Raw genomic sequence first — 24608 nt, 5'->3', positions numbered from 1 at the left:
AATAACCAACCATCTAGGATGCCAAATTGGATTTTATTGTTTAGAAGCTATGCACTCTGGGTAGAACCTAGGATTTCAAATTTAGATTCCTTGTATGAAAAGTTGAATATTTAAGAAACACTTGTTTTCCCTCTGAAGTCTACATGTCAAAACCTTACAACTTGAAGAAAAGGTTACATAATAGAACCTCTATAAAAAGGAAGAAAAGTCATCATTAAGAGAACACTAGAACTCTAAAACTGAGGGTTTTTACTTTCAGAAAAGGTTCTTGTTGCGATTTTTGCCAATTGTTGCTTGCCGGCCTCTTCAAACCTGATCCCAATGTCACACTGTAGAATCTCAATGGTTATAATGTCAGACTGTATTACAGTAAAGAACAGACTCACACAAGAAAAAGACTCGTCCAAAATTTTATTTCATCAATCCTTGACACGTTCAGACCAACGTTCTTTTGCTAACAATATCTGTAGCATTAATTTTGTGTTAAAGATTAACAAACCTTTATAAAAAAAATTTCATGCAAACACTCCATAACTAAATACGTTTCACTTATTTCTGTACTGTCCACTTGACTCATTTTGGCATTTTTTCCATAAGGTGGTTTAGTTGTTGCGCTAATCGCTTCATCGGTTTGCCACTCCTGTTGGTTTTTGAATTTACATCCGTCATAGAAGTCACACTAAAGAAAAGAGTCTGAAATTTTCTGATAGAAATTCACCGGAGGAAAAAAACAAACGCAACAGTCATTAATCTGCGGTCGATAAACAAACCGGCGATCAAAGACTACGGACTTTAGCCTCGGATTATAAGAATAGTTTGGGATTTTTGGACAACCAAATCAACCAATGTGCACCTGGCTTTAGTGGAAGCACCCACATAAGATTATAATCTGTTATTGTGAAGTAATCGTCTGAAGCAATTAAACTAAATTCAACCATGTGACCAACTTTTGATCCAATTACGCAACTCAAATCCATATTACAAATGTTGTAACCTAAGATCATGAGGTAAATTTTTTGCCTAAATTGGTGAGATTGGAATTGGAATTAATTTAATGATTATAGGAATCATTTAGGGCTTTCTAAATTTATCTCAGATAAACAAATCATTGCCAAAACCGCACAGTGTGCACCTGGCATTAAAACAATTTCAGAGCTCTACAAATTTTTCTCTAATAAAGGCTTCCAAGAAATGGAAACCCCCCAGTATTCTTCAGGGGTGACCCATAAAGGTTTTTTCAACAACCCTACAACAGAGGGTTTCCCCATAAAAATGTTTCAAGCAGAAAATGTTGGAAATACCTATGGTTATCCTTCAAAGGTTCTAAATAAATCATTGCACCTGTGGGTTTAACTTTTGGAACAGCTTGCTAATTATGCGCAAGACCCATCAGCCAAGAACAACAATAAAAAAAGATCATACAAACCTTTTATTTCAATATTTAGAATCGCTCCTGGGTTCTTCAGTTGTCTCTCAATAGGGAGCCATTTAAGTGTCTATGTAAAAACTTTTACAGTGTTTCGCTCTAAGAAACGATTCCAATTAGAAACATTGTCGGATTGTACAACCACTGGTTATTCAATGACCCCTGAAAGAACCCCTTGACAAAGTGTTTTCTTATTGCTGAACTCCTTTAACTCTAATTGTACCTCTTTCTACTTGTACCCACCGGATTATAGCTGGTCCTAAGCATGCCAGCTAGAGGAAGTGCACTAGATGAAGTGCACTAAATGAAGCTTTTCCTGGGTCTGGTGCTGTGAGATAAGTGGAGATTTGAGAAACCTCCTGTCTTCATCTTGCCAAGCAAAGCATGTGGCAGTAAAATGGTTAGGCAGCTCTTTGATTTCTGCAGGTTTGCTCAGGAGTAACAGCTCATGGAAAACTAGAGAGAGAAAAAGAAAGAGAGAAAGTGAGAGAGAGAGCTTTGAGAATCTTTGGTAAATGTTAGAATGGAGATGTTGTGCATTATTCAATAACATGGCTGGGCCTCATTATTGCATGCTTTTCAAAAACGCTTACAGTGAGGAGGAAAAAACCTTGTGTTTATGAGGACTTCATGATGTACATTTATTTCTTGTTTGAGCTCGAAATGCAGTCCTGTTCACCTCCACGCTGTCATCTCTGAGTGGTTTCTTTTCCCATTAACCTTATTTATTGTATACCGAAGGCACTTTACAAGGTTTACGACTCTTAGTTAACAATGACTGGTCTTTTTTTTTTTTTCTTTTTTTTTTATAAGGTTACAAGCAATAAACAAACACATAAACATGTAGTTTAGGATTTAAAACCTCTGTTGTTTGTAGAACCTGGTCATATGCCTGCAGAGAATTACACTGGGACATTCGTATCAATTTAAACAACATATGTCTTGCACAAAAACAAAAAAAATACATGATACCATTTGTATTCATCTAAATAAACACTCTGGTTCTGTTTAGCTGTCTCTTGACACGTCTGCCTGTTTACGTTACCGAACTTCCTGATCACTTTACAAGCCAATTTGACGTTTTAGCGGATGCAGGGCTAACGACGCATAGTATCATGAATTCTGTTTCTGCCTCCGTTTAGTTTGTCACGCACTGTTTATTTCCACACAGCTGAGATATGCTGTAATGTTTACACCAGCTCCAGATGCCTAACATTGTCAACCCCCCCCCATTACACGCACCCGAATGCACACGCTTCTCACTTTAAACAGATGACATCACCAAGCAGGACAAGATGGTACACTTACCTTGTTTTGCTTCGTCTTGTATTTTCTTTTACCTTTCTTTCACTTTTGTCTTGTATACCAAAGACTCTTACTGTACTTTCACCATGTCTGTGCTGTGATTGTAGAGAACAAGCTATAAAACACCATGTCCCAAGTGCTCGCTTTGTAACGGAACATAACGAGGAGAAAGCTCAGAAACTAAGAAAAAAGATGAACAAAAAACTAGAAAGCCAGACCTGGGGAAGCGATGATGCATTCTTGGAAAATGCGAACGTCTCAGAGAGTCTTTGGTTACTTCTCTGGGGGAATGGTTCAGTGTGGAACCCAACAACAGAAGGATTTAGTTTTACAAGAACTGTTTTGAAAAGCCATTATCTTTCCAGAGAACCCTACGCTCTTTGGTGTTGCGGTTCCCAGGTATACCCTTTGGATAAATCCTTAACGTGTCCAAAAAAGGCGCATATGAGACTCATTTCACATCCAAAGAACCTTTTTCACTTTAGAAATATCTTAATTATAGGAGTCTTGTGAATTCCTTGAGGTTCCTGGCTTGCCCTTCTGGATGAATCCTTTAAGGACCTATGTAAAGTAGTTGGCATATGTATCATGACGGATCATTTTTTATATATTTGACAATTTAAACAATAATTTGTGACCAATATTTTATTGATTTTTCGTCACGTAACTGTTTCTCGAGCGCGTTCTCTCTGCAGCACTGCTGCTACGTGAATATGACGTATCACAACACTTAGGAGGCCGAGGGGCGTCCTGAGAGTCACATGGATACATATTAACATGGCAGAGGTAAAGCTGCACCTTCCTGGAGACAGAACAGGAAAAGAACTTCTGGTTTTATTGAATCTTTTTTCTTTGTTGCACTACAAAGGCGTGTTTGTGAAAGGGGCCATGCGTTAGAAGTCAGAAGGCATTTAAGTAAATTGATGATTTGTCTGTCTAAAGCAAAGAAATAAAAGCGTACTACCTGTACCATTTCGAAATGCATACAGGGGCTTGCAGATTTTGTAAAGATGAAACCAAATCATTTAGGTTTTTTTTGATCGACAGCTGTGTTGCTTTACTAGACTAATTTGAGAAAAGATATATACATGCCCTCTTGTAATCTGTGCATTCTCTATCGTCTACAAAAAAGTTGGAGGAAAAACAACGACTGCACCAGGAGTCACATCTGGGAATGATTACACTCATGGTTTTACATTTCTTTTTTTTTTGTATTGAGAGCCTTGTCCAGATTGGTTATTGCACTATTTTAATCCCAGCGCTCTGATTTTATTCATGACTCTGCATATTTTACCAATGACACTGGTGCTTAGCAAGACAGAAACATTCTTGTCTGGAGCAAAACGGCATTTTGGGAGTCAACTCGTAATCGGAGTCTCAGATCACCAGACTTGTATGTCTATTGATTGGTAGGGTTCATACAGAGGTCAGTTTTACGTAGTCTTGATTTAAGTCGGTAGTGTTTTGACTAGCGTTTACGGAATGACACACTGTTCTCTCGTCCTTTTGTCCTTTTTCAACCCTTCACAAGGGTGAGCTCTTTTCTAATGGAAATGTTCCAAGCGAAAAATCTCCCTGTACATGAGCCAGCATCGGGTTTTGATGTGCCTCATGAGCAAATCCCCAGTTCCCTGTTGGCTCCGTCAGAGTATAGCAGGAAACTTCTGAGGACGCTCAGAGAAATCTTTTCATTTCCTTCGAGCAGATCTCATTTGATCAAGCCTGTGTGTGGTGTCCCGTCTTGGTTTTTATTAACGTTCAAGCCTCAGTGAGGCAGATCTCATTTTGATTTGACATTTGCTCGGGTCTGGTTTTAATTTTTCGCTACAGAAGTACCCAGGGACGATCCTGGGAGAACGGACGCTTATCCTGGACTAAGAGCGAGGCTAGAGGTCGATATCTGTTTCCTTTCTGTAACAACAAGCAAGAAGAAAGAGTGCGTTTGTTGGATAATTGTTGCTAATCCTTGCTAACGCAACTGCCGTGGTTTGGAACTTGGCCGCTGGCTAAATCCAAGGGTAGAAAGAAGAACAGAAATGTTAAACGTCAAACTTGCAGATTTGTCCCACTTGTGTGTCTTGTTCTACAGTAGTAGCGTGTATGTTACTGGTTTTTCAGTATGTTTTAAGACACTATTGCCTTTTAGTCTTAATTGTTTGGTTTAAAAACTATTCATTGGACTTTATTCATTTGGATGAGTGGGTGGATTTTTTTCCAAAATTACGTATTTGTAGTTCTACAGTACCATAATGTCGCTACCTTGAACTGATTAAGAAGATCTTTTTCATTCCATTTGTATACAATGCCAGGAATATCATTTATCAGATGACATAATAATAAGGACACCATACAATTAATTGATAATCATAAAAATAAAGACAAACTACTATTTAACTGTTAAAATTAATCAAATTGGTCAAACAGTCACATTCTCGAATAGAATAAACTTTTTTTCGGCTTTTCCCATTAGGGGTCGCCACAGCGAACCATCCGCATGTTTGATTTGGCACATGTTTTTACGCTGGATGCCCTTCCAAACAAAATCCCCCCCCATTTATCCGGGCTTGGGACGGCACTAAGGCTTGTGCAACCCTAATGGCTGGAGTTGGTTCCCTGACTGGGGATCGAACCCGGACCACAGCGGTGAGAGCGCCGCATCCTAACCACTAGACCACTAGGGAACCTCTCGAATAGAATATGGAAGAGAATTCCAATTATAAGAAGCATCCCAGCTTAATGCTTTATCCCAGCTAAATGTTCGAGGGGGAGCTGTATAATGGCTAATCCTGTGCTTGGACCCCCACCTTCCCAAAATTGCTAGGATATAAGAAGAAAGAAATTTACTTTGTGAAGATTATGTGACAAGCATAAAGCACCATTCTATCCTTCTTTCTTATTGTGTATACCAAGCGAAACATGTGATGTGGGAAGCACCGTGATACCACAGCAAGCTCTTACAGTACTTTATTAGCTATTAATAGCTTCTGTAACACTGTATCCCCTCCTCTTTCTCTATTTTTCACTTGTCTCAGTAATCTTAGAGAGACGAGGTGAAGTGGAGGAATGCAGCTTTAATTAGAGCAGAAGGAATGAATGAGCAGTGTTTATAACCTACGTAATGCTCTTTAAGATATACACCAGAACAAACAGCACATACATATTTATATATATAGAAAGATGAGGTGTGTGAGAATGGACACAAAACAGAAGGCTTTACAAAGCCATCCATCGTTTTCCATCTAGGACCACCACGGAGTAGCTTTTATAGTGTCCCCTCACTGAAGCTCGGATCACGCTCGCACTTCTTATTAGATACCCGGTGCAATTTTCTGGAACTGTAATAAATAGACATTCGTTGATGAGGACAGTTTCCTTTTCGATTCTTTTTTTCCTCTTAAGGTTTCTTCCTCATGAAGTCTCAGGGACTTCTGTGGCAAGAAAAAACTCAACTCAAAACACAACTTTAAAACTCAAAACTTATTAAACACCTTTGGGGTGAATTGGAGTGGCACCCCAGTCCTCCTCACCTCATCTACATCAGTACCTGACTTTACTAACAGCCTTGTAATTAAATGAGCACACATCTAGTTATTATGGGAAAAGTTAAGGATAAACTGAGAGAAGTTGAAGCGCTAGGGTTTTTTTCTTCCTGATTCTGTAAAACACCATTCCCTTCACAGATTCGCCTTTTTTTTTTCTTTTTTTTTTACATTAAGGTGAGTGTGGGAGAGCTGAACCCACTGTGCACTTACAAGCAGCAGAAAGCGAGATCTTATGGCCAATTTAGTGCTTAAGGGCTCGAAGGAATTTGTAGGCAGTCAGGAGTTCAGGTTACACCTCACTTTGATCTGAGACAGCCGATCATCAGAGAGATGCAAGAGACCGGAGCAAGTCCAGGAAAAGATTGAGGAAACGTTCTGCATTTTACACAAACGGCGAATAATAAGATCGACTTCCTGTTCTGTTTACCGTGTTAAAGGATGTTTCGGTTTTACTTCGAGACTTAACGTTATCTCATCTTAACCGTGCGGTGAAGTAATGAACCGCAACCCTAAAATAAGACGAGAACATACTTGAATGTTTAAATAAGGAGGCTCGGATGTCTTGTACAGAAACTAAATGTGAAGTCCGGGTGGAGATTTTCAGCTTGTTTCGTAGATTGTATTTGAAAGTTTTGTTAAGATTCAGTTTCTACATGTTTCAGAGCCAACACTTGGCGTCGCTCGGTGCGAGTGCGGCTTTTCCTGTACACTCTCCAAGAAACAGTAGCTCAGACTAAAAAGAAAAAGCTGTTATTGAAAAGCTGCCAGTATTTAATGCGGCACCTTTCTGTGCATTTTCAACGGAAGGCTTGCAAACTATGTTCTGCTTCAGAACCAAAATGTGGAGAACCAATGAATGGTTCTGTTTCTGGGGGATCGTGGGAGCTAAGGGGTTAAGATGACAAATTAAAGAAGCTTAAGGTGTTTGGACTTAATCTTGGTACCACCTGTATTCTGTATCTTGTATGTTCTGTATTGTTGAAAGATTTATGATTAAACTCTTGATGTCACCCAAATGAGGATGGGTTCCCCTTTTGAGTCTGGTTCCTCTTAAAGTTTCTTCCTCATAACATCTAAGGGAGTTTTTCCTTGCCACAGTCGCCACGGCGACTGTGGCAAGGAATCAGGGATAAATGCACACCATTCACCTTCACTGTGGATTTCTGTAAAGCTGCTTTGAGACAATGTCTGTTGTGAAAAGCGCAATAGAAATAAACTTGACTTGACTTGACCACCAAGCTGTCTTTGCTGGGCCCTTGAGTACCTTACCTCTTAACCATGCTGTATATTAAACATTATACAGTAATTGCAAGTTTTTTATAAGAAGGTCTACCAAATGCCATAAATGTAAAAATATAATTAAAAAGTCTCGCTAAAAACCTATTTTAGTTACGAACTCTGTGTGTGTGTGTGTGTGTGTGTGTGTGTGTGTGTGTGTGTACATTCATTTGTTTAATCAAAAATATATATATTTTTTTATTGAATTAAATGTTTAAAATTATTATTTACAATTAATTCATTGCTTAAATTGCTAAAATGTATTAGTGGTTAACCAATTGAACAATTACTTTTAATTAAATTTTAATTAGATTTTATTTAATTATTAAATGTATTTAAATGCATGACTCTTTGAAGAATTGTTTTCTTTTATTTTTAAAGAATTAAATTAACCCACCGTTTTACACCAAATCAATGACCTGCAGAACTACTAGCTACCAGAAAGCTAGTTTCACTCACTCTAATTGCACTCACAATAAAAAATATCGGCAATTAATTTTCTCTTCTTTCTTTGCAGTTCTCCGTGATGAATTCAGGCAGAACCCCAGCGATGTGATGGTGGCCGCTGGAGAACCGGCCGTGATGGAGTGCCAGCCTCCACGTGGACACCCAGAACCCACCATCTCCTGGAAGAAAGATGGTGTGAACGTAGACGACAGAGATGAACGGATAACTGTGAGTGTTTATGTCTAGACCCCTAGTTTCAATTTTGACTAAAAGAATAGTTTTACGAATAGTTTTTCCTCTAATTTGAAGATTTGTGTAGTTTCTGAAACATCAACGTTCCGCCATTTGCACTTCTATCTGAAGTAAATCACCGGTTTGTGTTACAGACGTTTCCTTGTTTGTTGAGCTCAAAATAGCCGAGGTGAATATTCATAAAGAAGTGGGTTCATTTATTATTAATGTTACGCTAATGAACACCTTTTTCCCACTGCACAGATCATACCAGTGACTTTGACCAACAATTATGCAAGTTCTATTTCGCTAGTAGCTTATTAGCTTTGTGCTGCAGTTGTAGCTGCAAATGTTGCTAATTTGCTTATCAGTTTTGTTTTGGAAGAACGCGTCATACCTTTGTAAGATCATTTACTGTATGTCTGGATGGTATGATTCATTTATGCATGAACGACAAGCTGAACATTTTGTAATGGAACACGCTTGTGGTTAATGTTGCACAGAATCTGCTATACAGGATTATATTCTGGGGTCAGAATTGAATGCTCACAGGTAGTTTGCTGTCCGTTGAATCAGCGGTCCATGTGGATGCACTGTTTATAGTAACATCTAGTTTCAGTTCCATCAAAATTGAGACAGTTATTGCAAACACTGGTGTCATGGATGGAGATGAAACATCAGCACGGTGAGCAAAAACTTTAGAATCCTTATCATGTGAAAATGGTGTGGTTTGATGAGGTGTTGTTTTGTAAACTGTTTGTTTGTAACTTCGGGAAAGTCGCACTGGATCCGTTCTGTCGGGACTCACGAGCATCAGGTCACACAATCAGCACATGGTGAAGGATTCAATTAAACCAGTGCGAAGAAACACTAAAGCTAAAAGCAGCAGTAAACACTTTTTCAGACACACTGTTGTGGTTTTCAGCAAACGATTATGCATTTGTATGCCAATGCATATTAATTTTTTTATTTTTATTAAACCTGTTAGCTCGCTCGCTCTCTTCTCCGCTCCGTTCTTTTTTTTAAAGCATTTGTCTACTACAACAGTAACTTATCTGTTTTTAAATGTGATTCACCACGACTTTATTGCGTTCAAATGCTTGTTTTCAATGTTTGTATATTTAATTTATGCATATTTAATGTAAATATTATTTAAATTTTAATTGATTATATTTTCTAGATGCTTGTACCTTTACCACCGAACAAAATGTCTGTGATTTGTCAAGATAATGTATCATATTTAATATACATTTTTTTAAGCGTAGTTGTCAGCTTGCCGTCTGCAAAATACAATAATGTTGATTTACACAAATTGCTTCACCTTTCATACTCAATTTATTTATTTATTTATTACAGTTAGAAACAACCCAGTATGAATGATTTTGTTCAAAGGAGAAATCCCCCATGCAGTCCTCAACAAGCAGCTACTCTAAGCTTTACAAATGTCAAAATTAAAGATTTATATAGATATAGATATATACAGGGATCACTCTGTCATGCTGATTGAGTTAGAATATCAGACTGGAAACTTTAAAAGGAGGGTGGTGCTTGAAATCATTGTTCTTCCTCTGTTAACACTGGTTACCTGCAAGGAAACACGTGTCATCATCATTGCTTTGCCCAAAAAGGGATTCACAGGCGAAGATATTCCTGCTGGTAAGAAGACACCGAAGTCAACTGTTTATCGGCTCATCAAGAATTTCAACAACAGAGGTTCAGCTGTTGTGAAGAAGGCTTTAGTGCGCCCAAGAAAGTCCAGCAAGCGGCAGGAACGTCTCCTAAAGTTGATTCAGCTGTGGGATCAGGGCACCACCAGTGCAGAGTTTCTCAGGAATGGCAGCGGGCAGGTGTGAGTGCATTTGCACGCACAGTCTGGTGTCAAGAGGGGCAGCAAAAAAAGCCATTTTTTTAGTAAAAACCGAAGGGACAGACTGATATTCTGCAAAAGGTGCAGGGATTGGACTGCTGAGGACTGGGGTAAAATCATTTTTTCTGATAAATCCCCTCTCCGAATGTTTGGGGGCATCCGGGAAAAAGCTCGTCTGGAGAAGAAAAGGTGAGCGCCACCATCAGTTCTGTGTCATGCCAACAGTAAAGCATCCTGAGACCATTCATGTTTCTTAACCAAGGGAGTGGGATCACTCACAATTACACCCAAGAACACAGCCTTATGAATAAAGAATGGTACCGAATATCCTCCGAGAGCAACTTCTTCCAACCATTCAAAGAAACAGCTCGGTGATGAACGATGCCTTTTCCAGCGTGCAAAAGTGATGACTAAGTAGTTTGGAGAACAAATTTTGGGTCCATAATCAGGAAACTCCCAAGACCTTAATTCCATTGAGAACTTCTCCAAAGTTTTTGACACCGTTGATTATGCAAGAATGGGACGCCATCAGTTTGGACCAGAAGTTGATTGATTGAAGGGTCAACACTGTAAATAATGACATGACTCTGTGCATAAACTTAATGTAATTGTCAATTAAAGCTCTTGACACTTAAATGCTTGTAGTTATACTTTAAAAAGATTAAAGAACACTGAAGATTTTGTGAAAATATATGCATGCTTTGTTTGAGCTGTTGCTATAGAAACTAGAGTCTGGGTCATGCCAATATACAAAAACACCTTAAGACCAATCAGACCTGAGAATTGAACCAGGATGTGGAATATTATAATTATTGTCTGAGTGTGTGTGTTTGTGTGTGTGTGTGTGTATCTGTGTGTGTGTGTGTGTGTGTGTGTGTGTGTGTGTATGGCCTGCTTTCTTCGTATGTTCTCAAATCATATCTTTGCTTTATTGTAAATCATTCGTTTTTTGTCCAGACGTTTTTTTTTTTTTTTTTTTTTCGTGTTACTTCCATTTCTCAGTCGCTCCGTGAGATCTCGTGATCATCGCTACAGGGTGTGAAAATATCCTGCGTTATGCCACATCGCCCACCGTTACTCCCGTAAATACATCACACCTTATTTATTCTAGTCCTGTTTCCAGCCAGATCGTCTTTTCTCCGCTTTCCTGCGGTAATCATAAGGATAACATCGAGAAGCCAGAATACACGAGTCGCTCGTTAGAAAGGAAAATCATGAATCCCGTTTGTCAGGAAAGATGAAGTGCAGGAGCGTGAAGTAAAGCCGTGTTTCAGGTAGAACAGATGGCCGAGGGCTCCTGCGCCATTCCTCAAGATCGGTGAGGAAGTTTAATTGCTTTAAGGAAAAAAAAGGGGTGAGAACGAATGGAACGTATTCATCAGGAGGAAGAGTGGAAACACATCGAGGTCTTAAAAAAAAAGGGTCTTTGCTGATGAAGTGCAGGGATTTGAACCTCTGGCTCCAATTACTTCCTTTTAATTAAGAGCGAGAGGAGTGGAGGAGTCGAGGAAGAATTCATCTCTCTTCCACAGAAAGAAAGAGAGAGAGGGAAGAAGAAGGAAAGGCATTGATGTAGAGGCTCTTTTCATTTATTTACACAGGATTAAGAAAAGAGCTCAAGGGCGTGTAAACTTTAATCAAACCGTTGGCAGGACGAGCGAAAGATCCGATCTGACACTTAGCGGATAAATGGTCGGGGGATTTAGAGAGACTCGGGGGTCCTAATCGAGACCCAGGTTGGGATTAGTGATGATTAGTGATGCAGTGACTCGGAGGTGAATGTTTTAGTAGTGTGTATAGAGTGCGTATCAGGTGAACGTGTGTCCTTTTGTTGCGTGACTTGGCGACGCGAATGCTAATGTGCGTGCTGTTGTGGAACGTCTCAGCGTCGCTATGGTAACGTCTCATTCCTCAAACGGATTTAAAAAGCGTGTGATCTTTTGATACGGGGAAGATTTTTGTAACGTCTATGAAAGGAGTCTCCAGTTTCAGTGTTTCATTACAGTCAAAGAAAAATCTGTAAATCTGTATACGTTTCAATGTGTGTATTTCTCTTTCTCTTTCTCCCCAGCTCTGTTTTTCTCTCCCTCTTCCTCTCTCTTTCATTCTCTCCCTCTCGTTTCCTACTACACCCTCTTTCTCCTGCTCTGTCTTTCTCTTCTTTCTTTCCCAATCACCTTCTCTCACTCCTTTGCTCCTTCTTTCTCTCCCTTTGAGCTCCGCGTCTCATTTTCTCTGACGCTCTCTCTTGCACTCACTTTTTCAATCCCTTTCTCTCGTTCTTTCCCAATGTCATACCCTTTCTCTCAGTCTCCCTTTGACACTCTCTCTTTCACGCCCTCTTTCTCTCTTTATTTCCCTCTCTCTTCTTTTTCTCATCCTTTCTCTCATTCTCTCTTTCTTGCACTTTCACTCCCTCTTTCTCTCCCTTGGAACTCTCTGTCTCCTTCTGTCACTCTTTCTCTCCGTTTCTCCCTTTAAGCTCTCTGCCTCTTTCTTTGTCACCCATTCGCTTATCTCTCCTTCTTTCCCCCCCTTTTTCTCTCTGTTAGAGCTCTCCACCTCCTCCTCTCCCACTCTCTCTTTCCAGCTTTCTCTCCCTCTTTCTCTTTCTCTCTTTGAGCTCTCTGTCTCCTTCTCCATCTCCCTTTCTCCTCAATGCCATGACCTTCTCTGCTTTATTAGACTCGTGCCATTTAATCCACTCAAACAAACAGTAACATAATGACACTTCAAACCCTCTACAGCACGATAGGGTGCCTTCAGGAACCACCCCAACACACACACACACACACACACACAAATGTTTAAAAAAAAAATTTAATATATATATAATTATTTATTTTTTCATTTTTTCATTTTTTTTTCTTCTTCATAGACTTACACTTATACACATAAACGTTTAGGTAACAATTTCTGGTTTTCTAGATTCTATTATTCATATTTGTATTTATTTTCTGGCCCGAACCTAAGACTCGACACGGCGAGTAACGACGCAGACCCACATGCTGCTTTGGTGAAATCTCCACACTGCCACACACACACACACTGCTTCCAGACTCAATGAGGAGACTCACCGTGTGGTCCCTCTAATACACAGATCACTTTCAAAGTGTGTGTGCGTGTGTGTGTGTGTGGTTCAGGTAAAGGAGTGCCCTCATGAGTGCTTCAGAACAAAGAAGATCTCATTGACCTGTAATCAGATCCTTGGGAATATAGAAGCTCCACACACACACACACACACACACACACACACACACACACACACACACACACACACACACACACACACACACATTCATGTGAGAAATAATACAGTCCGTTTTGCACTGTTGAAGAAAAATAATTTGGTGACGTTTCTGTTTAATTTCCCTCTGATTTTCAGTCATTAAAGAATAACACACAGAGAGTACTTTTTATCCCTTTATTTTTACGTTTAATGTTCCTGGACTTTCTGAGAAGTGCGTTAACTCTTGCGCTCTTCTTGAGGCAGCTATTCATACTTAGTTACTGAGAAACAAACCAGCATGAACCCTAGCTCTGGGAAAAGCCTCTGACACGGGAGACTCCTTCCTTGACTGTTATTAAATAAATAAACGTCCCCTTAGAGTAAATGTGACACTTCGACTGTTACGTTTAAGTTTGTTAATAGTTAATAGAGTTTTTCATATTAGTGTCTGTTGTTTGCTTTGCATGAGTCTGTTGAATCAGCAAAATGAATCAACAATCCAGAATTTAACAACACTGCAATACACACACACACACACACACACACACACACACACACACACACACACAGATGCATGCACACATACATACATCTATCCATACACACATGATCAGAGACAATAAGGTGGTATCTTAGTAGTTAAGGCCTTGAACTTTGGATCTGTTGGTTTTGAGATCAAATCCCTCTTCTGGGCCCTTAAACAAGGCCCTTAAACCCATTGCTGCTCAGTTGCATAACTGAGATACTGTAAATGTTGGTCACTCTGGATAAGGGCATCACTTTTAATATAAAGGCACCATTTCTTTAGATGTTTCCTGAAGAATGAAGGGAATCTCTATCTCAATGTTCCTCTGTAGATCCGAGGTGGAAAGCTGATGATCACCAACACGAGGAAGAGCGATGCCGGGAAGTACGTCTGCGTCGGAACCAACATGATGGGGGAACGGGAGAGCGAAATCGCTGAGCTTACTGTGCTCGGTAAGTTTTCATGTTTAAAAATTTTAAGATTAGGAAAGAGGCGTGGCTTAATATTAACAACAATAATAATAATAATAATAATAATAATAATAATAATAGTCCGATTAATAAAATAAATTTTCCATATAACGTATTATTCAGCGTTCACCTCCGCGATGTCATTATAAAGTAAAAGCAGCAGATTTGTTCTGCTCTCTGGTCATCTTTCTTTCTGTTGACCTGAAAGACTGAAACTGGGGGGGGGGGGGGGGGGGAGTCACGCTGTAAACCTCTGAGCTGAATTTAGCAGCGAGGCAGTCAGTGTGAGATCTCAAATAACTGCTTTAATCAGTATTTAAACATGCCATGGAGCACTCTGTCTCCCACACACACACACACACCACACACACACACACACACACACACCAAATAGTGTGTTTATCTGCAGGGGAGTGTATGAAATAGTCCAGATGTTGCGGGTTTGCACTTGTCAGTGCAGTATGTTGCCCGATCTTTCAAAGACGCAGACGTGGTAAAGAAGCTCATAATCTATTTTTTTTTTTTATTAGTTTATTAAATTTAATACCTTTTTTTTTTTTTTTTTTACTGTTTTATGTAGTGTGTTGCTGTTACTGATATGTAATATAAATTACTTCACTTATCTTAGAGCAGCTGAATTAAAGACAAAACAAGTCACACACACACACACACACACACACACACACACACACACACACACACACACACACACACACAGACACACAGACACACACATACATACACACACATACATACTGTACATACATACATACATACGTCTACATACAAATATACACACATAAATACATGTGTGTGTGTGTGTGTGTGTGTGTGTGTGTGTGTGTGTGGGGGGGGGGGGGTTGTGGGCCTGTGTATTTATGAGTGAACAGACAGTAGGTTCCCTGTTTGCAGGTTTCTGATAGATATACTCGTCAGTTTTACTGAACGTGTGTGTGTGTGTGGACACAGAGAGACCCAGTTTCCTGCGCAGGCCCAGCAGTCAGTCAGTTCTGGTGGAGCAGAGCGTGGAGTTTAGGTGTGAGGCGCAGGGAGACCCTGTCCCCACCGTACGCTGGAGAAAAGAGGACGGAGAACTACCCAAGGGAAGGTATGAATAGAATAGCCTTTATTTGTCACATATACGTTACAGCACAGTGAAATTTGTTCTTAGCATATCCCAGCTTGCTTAGAAGCTGGGGTCAGAGCTCAGGGTCGGCCATGATACGGCGCCTCTGGAGCATAGAGGGTTAAGGGCCTTGCTCAAGGGCCCAGGAGTGGAAGCTTGGCAATACCGGGGCTTGAACCCCCGACCTTCCGATCGGTAACCTAGCACCTTAACTACTGGAGCTACCACTCCCTGGAGCTTGTATGATTGTGTGTGTGTGTGTGTGTGTGTGTGTGTGTATTTATTTGTGTGTATGTGGAGGGAAGGATTCCTGATAAACCACCCATATACTGTAGGTGTGTTTGTGTTTGTCTGAGCAGTTTTTAGATGTTTGTTGATGTTTCAGTGAGTGTGTTGTCAATTCTGTTTTGAGAATAAAGTGTGTTAATGCTGTTTGAATGAAAATATGATCACTGATGTTTGATGTCTGATTAGCATTTGCTGGCAAGGTGTCTGTTGATGTTTCTTAGGGAAGGTGTGTGTGTGTGTGTGTGTGTGTGTTTCAGGTTCGAGATCCGTGACGATCACACTCTGAAGCTGAGAAGGCTGAGCTCGACCGACGCCGGCTCCTACACCTGCCTGGCTGAGAACATGATGGGGAAGGCCGAGGCCACAGCCAGCCTCACCATCCACGGTTAGACGTCCGCCATCTTTAATACCTCAATTCCTTTTAAACGACTGCACTAAACAAAACCTGCACCATAATTATTGGCACCCTTTCTGAAAATGCTCCTTGGGACTTATTTTATCATGTTCAAGGGTTCTGGATTTAACTGCTGGCTTACGAACACTCAATAACAATTAAACTGCGTTTTGTCAAGTTGTTACCGTGGCATCAAAATCTCGAATGAAGCGGACCATTAGATGTTTTGTGGGTCCTGTCGCGGCTTCGGGGCTCAGTGTTCATGCTCCGATCGAAACATGAAGTGGAGCGTTAGCACGTGTTGGGAGGGTTGAATAAGAGCGCTAAAGCTCTCAAGGCGTTAACTTTCTGATTCCATTAGCTTGGGAAGAGAAGTTGAGGAAGCGAGAGAGAAAAGAACTGTTGTATTTTCTCTTGTTTATGTGCTGGTGTTAAAACTTGAAGTAAAAATAAAACGGCTTATTAAAATTGGCTACGCGAGAGCATATAGAGACGCTTTAAAGAGAAAAAAAACAAAACTCTTCTCCTGATGGTTTTATAAGTGCCGAGGCAGATTTTATTACCTCACGACTGTCGTATAAATCATCCCACTCGCGCTCCAGAGTAAACATTCGGCCCAGCGAAGTGCAAGTGTTTCACTCTCACAACGATGCCATTGTATTACTTAAAAAAAAAAAAAAAAAAAAAAAAAAAAAAAAAACCCTCGAGCAATTTTACTTTTCCTCTTCAGCGCTCTTCAAAAAGCTTATCCTACCACTGTATTGGTTGTTTTAGTGTATCTGAAAGTTTACTTCGACCACTATTTGGACAAAAGTATTGGGACACCTGATTTTTCCGACTATATGTTATAAATAAAAATGAATTAAATAAAATACGTGTTTCTTCCCCAAGCTGTAATTTGGAGGTACACAGTTGTGTAGGATGTCTTTATATTTGGTAGCAATACATTTCCACTTTGCTTAAACTAGAAGATCTAAACATGTTCCAGCATGACAATGCAAACCCTGTGCACAAAGCCAGCTCCATGGAGATATGCTATAACATGGGTTGAAGTGGAAGATCTCCTGCTATAGGGCTCTGACCTCAACAATTCAACACCGTTCCTGTCTCTTTCCTCTCTGGATGGAGGTCTCTTCAATAGGAGACCACTCGGTACAGCTGGGGATGGTTCCACATTAACAGCCTAAATATCCATGAAGTTGAGTTACTGAGCAACTCAATAACTTTGAGGATGGATTTGGACTGTCAATAATATCAACAGTTGCATGCACAGTTCCGCATTTAAGCGCCCATCACTAAACACCTCAACAATGATGGAACTGTAATGAATGGACATTTAGTGCTGAGGATGAGGTAAATTTTGAGTCTGGTTCCTCTCGAGGTTTCTTCCACATTCACCACTGGCTCTCTCATTAGGGATGAACTTACCTCCTCAACTCATTTACATCAGGACCTGATTTTACTAGCCTCCATGTATCTGAATGAATCTCTCACAAATCTCCACACTCCGAAATCTAGTGGAACATTTTCCCAGAAGAATGGACATAATTATAACAATACATAAGGATTAAATGTGGAATAGGATGTTCAAAAAGAAGAACATACCAATCCTATGCTCAGGTGTCTACAAGCTTTTGTACCTATAGTGTACATCTCATTTATTTTGTGGGACGGAGATAAAACGGTCTTCCGGATATAACAGATATTCCTTTTGCTCTAAACTAATTCTTTTCTGGACTTCTAGTCTTTAGAGATAGATTTGATGTATTTGCCGAAAGCTCGAGTCCGCTGTTAATGAAGCTTGAACAGGAAGCAGAGCGAGGAAAGTTTCTCTTAAAAAAAAAAAAAAAAAAGCACCGGAGAATAGGGGTGATTTATTTTTCATTATAATTTTTTTTAACAAGGCTACTCTGGTCTTCACGTCTCCCCCTAATCATAAATTCATCATCATGTAGCCTCCTTACAAACGGACAGCACTGATAAATCCACCAGGAGATTAGATAAGAGATTAGGAAATGATGAAGTGAGTTCGAGCTTGTTTAGATAGATTTCAATCGCCGAATGTTGGACGAACTCCAAATGGATTAGCTGTGAAAAAAAGAAAAGAAGTAAGAAAAGAAAATAATGTTCTTGTACCTACTCATTGTGAAATGATGCAGCTTTCTGGAAGGAAAAAAGGAAGGCGTCTCCAGTGTCAGAGCTTTTTGTCATTTGCGAGGTTTTCAATATTTTTTTTTCAGATAGCATTAAAAGTTGCTTTTTTTTTTTTTGCCTTATTAGCTCAAATAGAGAGGAAAAATTAATAAGACATTATTAAGACAATAAGACAAAAATTAATGTTAATTAATGTTTAAAATGTATGTAAATTATATATATAATATAAATACTATAGTGGTAGATGTAAAGGTAACTATAAACGGATAATTAAAAAAAAAATTAAAACCATTTCTTTAAAAGGTTTACTAGTGGTATAAAAGTAACAACTTACAGGCTTTTGTAGAACAACATCCACCTTTAAGGCGGTAACATTCACTCCACTGAATCCTGAATCTGATTGGTCGGAAGGTGATTGTGTTGATTTTGCTCCTTAACAGTGTTCAACCCCTTAATGATTGTATTGTATGTATATTGTGCACATCTTGTTTCCACATGCATCTTTTTGTATTGTTTAATGAAATCATTTCATCATGACAATTATGATTTATTTACTCATCTATCATATGTGTGTCTGTTTTTCTTTTTTTCTATCTTTTTGTCCTTTTTCAGTAATGTCTGGTAAGTCACAATGCCATCATCTCTCCATCACCTTATTATCACTGCCACTGACAGCAACAGGAAGTTGTCAGAAGCACCATCCATCCAAGCCATCTTCCTCCCACCAATCAGCACGCTCGTCACGGTTGACGTCGGCAATCCTGACAGCGAGCGTACGCTTGAGTAAAAAAAATAAATAAAGACAAGAGAAAAAACAAAGCGTTTAAGGTAATCGCCTTGGTTTTATTACACTGAAGCTCCACCACATCTGTAAAATGCTCATCCTGGTTCTTTTGGAGTTTGGGGATCAACAGGTCTGAGATTGCTTTATGGTTGGTTTCGTGGCGTTTCAGCTGTAAAACCTATTGCGGTTGACATTTGAGGTGGGGGGATGTTGCTGCTGTCACTTATCCAATCCCAATAAAAAGCAGCACTCTGAACACCGAGACGGATGGAGTTTGTCATTAAGATGCAGGGACAGTCAGTGTCTTACTCCCACCTTGTCCTCATTACGTCATTACAGATGCTGAAATTGTATCCCCTAGCCCCTGTGTTATTGCGCCGTGCCTCTCCCTTATGCACATGAAAAGTAATGGCGGCTTTCGCTTCATTTACGTCTTATTTACTTCGCCTATAAAGCAGCATCCCCCTTCTTTTTTTTTTCGCACCAGGACCAGTTTCACATGACAATTTTGTCCATGGACAAAAATTATTGCAATTTATTGATGCGTAGAAAAAAGTGTGACTGAAATGAAAACAGGAAAATAAAACACCCTGCAGACCACAAAAGTCAATAAAACATACATCATAAGGTTTGTATTTTTTCTATGCGGCCCCTGTGCCAAATGATGACCCAGTGATCGGTGACCCCCTGCCCTGAAGTGTCCTTGTATCATACGGCCATTGACATGGCATGGTTACCATAGTAACAGTAGCGATACCCACAAGAGAAATAGAAACTGTTTGACCCACGAAGGTTTGTCATTGTACTATTTTTGATAAAAAGATATTAGCATGCCTGTTAGTGCTAGCATTTGTAATGAAGTCACATGATCAGCTAGCTACATCAGGTACTCAATGCTAATTTAATCTAAGAATTTGTGGTGAAAGTTAAAGTTAAAGTTCTTTATGAATTTAGGTATCCGATTGATCCAAAGTGAATTCAGGAATCTGATTAATCCAAAGTTCATTCAGGAATCTGATTGGTCAGAAGGTAAATCATCAAACTGATTGGTCCATTCTTTTTTCAGGAATATGTTTGGTCAAAAGTTTATCCAGGCATCTGATTGGTTCAAAGTTTATTTAGGAATCTTATTAGTCCAAAGTTCATTCAGGAATCTGATTGGTCTAAAGATAAATCATGAATCTGATTGGTCCAACGTTTATTCAGGAATCTGATTGGTCTAAAGTTTATCTGATTAGTCCAAAGTTTATTCAGGAATTTGATTGGTCCAAAGCTGATCCAGGAATCTGATAGGTCAAATGTTTATTCAGGAATCTGATTAGTCTGAAAAATATTTTCAGATCCAAAATTCAAAGTTTACTCAGGTATCTGATCAGTCAAACCATGGATACAGGATTCTGATTGATCAAAAGTTTACTCATGAATCTGATTTGTCAAAAAACGATACTTGGACTTGGACTACTTCATTATTTAATAACTAATTATTGAGCATTTTAATGAACATTGTAATCTTTGCGAAACTGCTGAGGTATAAGAGGAGTAATAAAACACCTCAGGATGTGCTGTTGAGGGAAAATAATCCACTTCATCTATTGGTAACAGCATCCTTTCCATCAACAGCCTGACCTGAAGTGTGTTCCTGTCACTCCTGTCATGTTGGGAAGCTCTTACTGGTGTGTTTCTTTGCACTTCCTGTGTCAGTTATTAACATAAATACTCTCTCTCTGTCACCCACACACACACACACACACACACACACACACACACACACACACAAACACACACTCTCCAGTGCCTCCGGTGTTTGCGGTACGACCGAGGAACCAGGTGGTGGGGCTGGGACGCACCGTGACCTTTCAGTGCGAGGCAACGGGAAGCCCACAGCCGGCCATCTTCTGGCAAAGAGAGGGGAGTCAGGTGAGAACGAGGAATCCCATCAGCTGTACAGCTGTTTGTACTAACATTATTCTCTCTGTGCAGAAGGCACATGTAGCATGTGGGTTACTTCTGAAGGATCGAGGTGGAGCTATGCTATCCCATTAGCACAGAAAACAGTATAGATATCTACAGGGATATTAGATCAAAACAATCATTATCTTTTTATCAAAAGAAAAACCTTGCCTTGTTACTAGAGAAGTCTCGCTTAAAAATGTCTGGGTCTTCCTTAACAAAATATCTCTTTCATTATTTATTAGTTATGTATTTATGTATTATTCATATTTATTTATGTATTTATTTATTATTTGCTGCATTATTAATAACCCGCGGTCGGCTACCAACACGGAGACGGATCTGTTATTCTTCCAAACGTCGTTATTTCCTGATGATTTATCGCCTTTCGGTAATAAGTTTGTAGCGCCGAGCCCCTCCCCCTCCCCCCTTTTCCCCCTCCCCGCTCCCCCCTCCTGCTGTGAGACAGATTTATGAACTCGGCACTGTTACAGCTCCAGCTGTGCTTATTAAACACACCTCCAGCTCAGGGAGCCAGACAGCAATCACAACACACACACACACACACACACACACACACAAACACACACCCCTGCTCTAGGACTGCTGGAAATACAGTTTTTTTCCGAATCGAGCACTTCAGACGTCGGAGTCCTGTTGTGTGGTGTCGTCTGTTTTATTTATTTGTTTGTTTTTTTCGGCCAAACTTTGTTGTCGTTTTTCTCCTCGAACTTGTTCTCTATCGCAGAACCTGCTGTTCTCCTCTCAGCCGCCGCAGTCCTCCAGCCGCTTCTCCGTCTCTCAGACAGGCGATCTGACCATCACCGGGGTGGAGCGTGGAGACGGAGGATACTACAGCTGCCAGGCGCTGAACATCGCAGGAAGCGTGATCACCAAAGCTCTGCTGGAGGTGTCTGATAGTAAGAAATACACACATTCATACACACACACTCGTACTGTATATACACACTCGTATATACAGTACACACATACACACCCACTTATACGTATTAATACACACACTAATATACAAACACTTATACTCTCACTTGTACACATGCACGCATATACATGTTCTTATACAAACACACACACACACACACACACACACACACACATATATATATACACCAGGCATAACATTATAACCACCTGCCTAATATTGTGTTGGTCCCCTTCTGCTGGCAAAACAGTTCTGACCTGTCAAACATTAACAGCATGAACGTATTCAGCAGTTTGAGCTACAGGAGCTCGTCTTTTGGATCGAACCACACAGACCACCCTTTACTCCTCACGTGCATCAATGAGCCCACCACCGTGGCACCGGTTCACTACTGTTCCTTCATTAGAGCACTTTTGATATATTCTGACCACTGCAGACCAGGAACATCCCACAAGAGCTGCAGTTTTAGAGACCCTCTGACCCAGACGTCTAGACGTCACCATTTGTCAAACTCGCTCAAATCCTTACGCTCACCCATTTTTCCTGCTTCTAACATCAACTTCCCAAATATAATACAACTTAAGTCTTTGTCTTTATGTTAATATGGTTTCTCAGCACGTATATTCAAGTCCTGCCCCATTTCCCATGCTTGACTCCGCCCACCAAATTTCCTCTAAAAAAAATTGAACGAATTTCTTATTATTTTGAATGTTTGCACACCAGTAAAACAATAGTACAGCTAACTTTCTTTTTACATATCGGATTTCTTTAGCATTTCGTTTTTACCGAGATCGCCACCTAGTGTGCGGAACCGGCAAAGTTCTGTTGTAGAAATGAAAAGGTCTTCTGATCCAGGCGGCTTTTCTTCTTCCCTCTCTCTTCTCTCATCAGAGACACACCTCCTAATTACAGAGTTCCAGTAATGACACGGTTTATTGCCGCTTTATGTCAGTAATAAAAAAATCCTTCTGGACATGTCTTTATTTGGAATGAGAGAAGAAGAGTGAGACCGAGCTGAAAAGAAAGAAAGAGAGAGAGAGAGAGAGAGAGAGAGAGAGAGAGAGAGAGAGAGAGAGAGAGAGAGAGACGAAGAGAATTGGAGAGACTGAGAAATAGAGTGAAAGGATTTATTGCTGTCGTTTTAGTAATAAAAAAATTCCGAACATGTGCAAGTTTTTTTAAAAGATGGTGGAGAGACGAACAGAACTAGAGAGAGAGAGAGATAGAGAGAGAGAGGAGGAAAAGACAGAAAGATAGAAAGGGATTGAGAGAAAAACAGATATAAAGAAAGAGTGGGTGAGGTAGATAAAGAGAGGGAGAAAGAAACAGAGAAAAAGAGGGAGCAATTGAACGAGAGAGGAAGAGAGTGATGGAGTAGGAAGGCTAAATTAAAAAAATATAAAAGGCAGAGTAAGGAAGGGAAGGGAGCAAGAGAGAACGAGAGAGTGAGGAAAAAAAAGAGAAAGGAAGAGATACAAAGACGGAAAGTTAGATCGAAAGAGCGAAAGGGATTGAGAGAAGAACAGATAGAGAAAGAAAGAGTGGGTAAGGTAGAAAAAAAGAGGGAGAGAGAAACAGAGTGGGTGGGAGAAAAAGGGAGCAAAAGAAAGAGAGAGGAAGAGGGTAATAGGGAAAGAAAGCGAGTTAAAAAAAATGAGAGGGATAGTAAGAAAGAGAGGGAGGAAGAAAGAACAAGAGAGTGAGAGACAGAGAGAGAGAGAGAGAGAGAGAGAGAAAGAGACAGGAGAGTGAAAGGTAAAGATAGAATGAAAGGGGGATTGAAAGAGAGAAAGCCTTTCCAAAGTAAACCCAGCCTGTGCAGTTGTGTGTGTGTGTGTGTGTGTGTGTGTGTGTGTGTGTGTGTGCGTCTGTGTCTCTTTATCAAACTGATTGATATCTAAGCAGTGTGTTTTATTTCGGCACAGACGTGTTCACGTGTTAGTTGGCACACGTGTCAGAGCGTCGGAATGTCGGCCTTTTCTCTCTCACGCTGCGTCTCCTGTTTACTGATGCTGAGTGATGGGAAAATTACTTCCAGTTGAAAAAATGAGCTTCTATCACTCAGGAGTGTGTTATCTCTCTCTCTCTCTCTCTCTCTCTCTCTCTCTCTCTCTCTCTCTCTCTCTCTCTGATGCAGTTATTTCAGACCGCCCTCCACCTGTGATCCTTCAGGGTCCGACCAATCACACGGTTCCTCTCGATGGTACGGTGGTTCTGGGATGTAAGACGACAGGAACGCCTCATCCCTCCATCATGTGGAAGAAAGACGGGGTTCTGGTGTCCATTTATGACTCTCGCTTTAAACTCCTGGACTCAGGAGCTCTGCAGATCCGCTACGCCAAGGTATGACCGAGAGAACCAGGGGACAGGTGAACGTGTGTGTTCCCGTGTGTATTCCTGTATGATAGAAAACAAACCTCCTTCATGTTCTTGTTTTGTGCGAGTCTTCACGTCATCGTTTCATGGCCTGTTTGTGCAGTGAGGGTTTGTACGTCTCGTTAAACATAGACGACAGACTCGAGACAGAAAAGGAGACAAAGACTGGCAGATAGATAGAAATAAAGAGAGAAAAACTGACCTTAGATTTTATGGAGAGAGATTGAAATTCTTCGATTTCATCATGGAAAGTAGGTTAGAACAAAAATCTT

The 24608-nt window shown here is 40.2% G+C and overlaps 1 protein-coding gene across 4 annotated transcripts in view; it reads left to right on the top strand.

The window, feature by feature from the left end:
- robo1 (roundabout, axon guidance receptor, homolog 1) overlaps positions 1 to 24608 on the top strand; it is a 296829-nt gene that overhangs the window by 230617 nt on the left and 41604 nt on the right. For all 4 annotated transcript variants that reach the window (XM_083547741.1, XM_083547743.1, XM_083547742.1 and 1 more), the window contains 7 exons: positions 8069 to 8226; positions 14183 to 14303; positions 15291 to 15429; positions 15993 to 16120; positions 20860 to 20984; positions 21766 to 21937; positions 24098 to 24303. In XM_083547741.1, the coding sequence (XP_083403867.1) occupies positions 8069 to 8226; positions 14183 to 14303; positions 15291 to 15429; positions 15993 to 16120; positions 20860 to 20984; positions 21766 to 21937; positions 24098 to 24303 (1049 nt within the window). The remainder of the gene's footprint in view (positions 1 to 8068; positions 8227 to 14182; positions 14304 to 15290; positions 15430 to 15992; positions 16121 to 20859; positions 20985 to 21765; positions 21938 to 24097; positions 24304 to 24608) is intronic.

Source organism: Silurus aristotelis (genome assembly GCF_946808225.1).
Source record: "Silurus aristotelis genome assembly, chromosome: 8".
NCBI classification, from domain to species: domain Eukaryota; kingdom Metazoa; phylum Chordata; class Actinopteri; order Siluriformes; family Siluridae; genus Silurus; species Silurus aristotelis.
The sequence above is the reverse complement of the archived record's forward strand: the minus strand, read 5'-3'. Positions and strand labels throughout refer to the sequence as shown.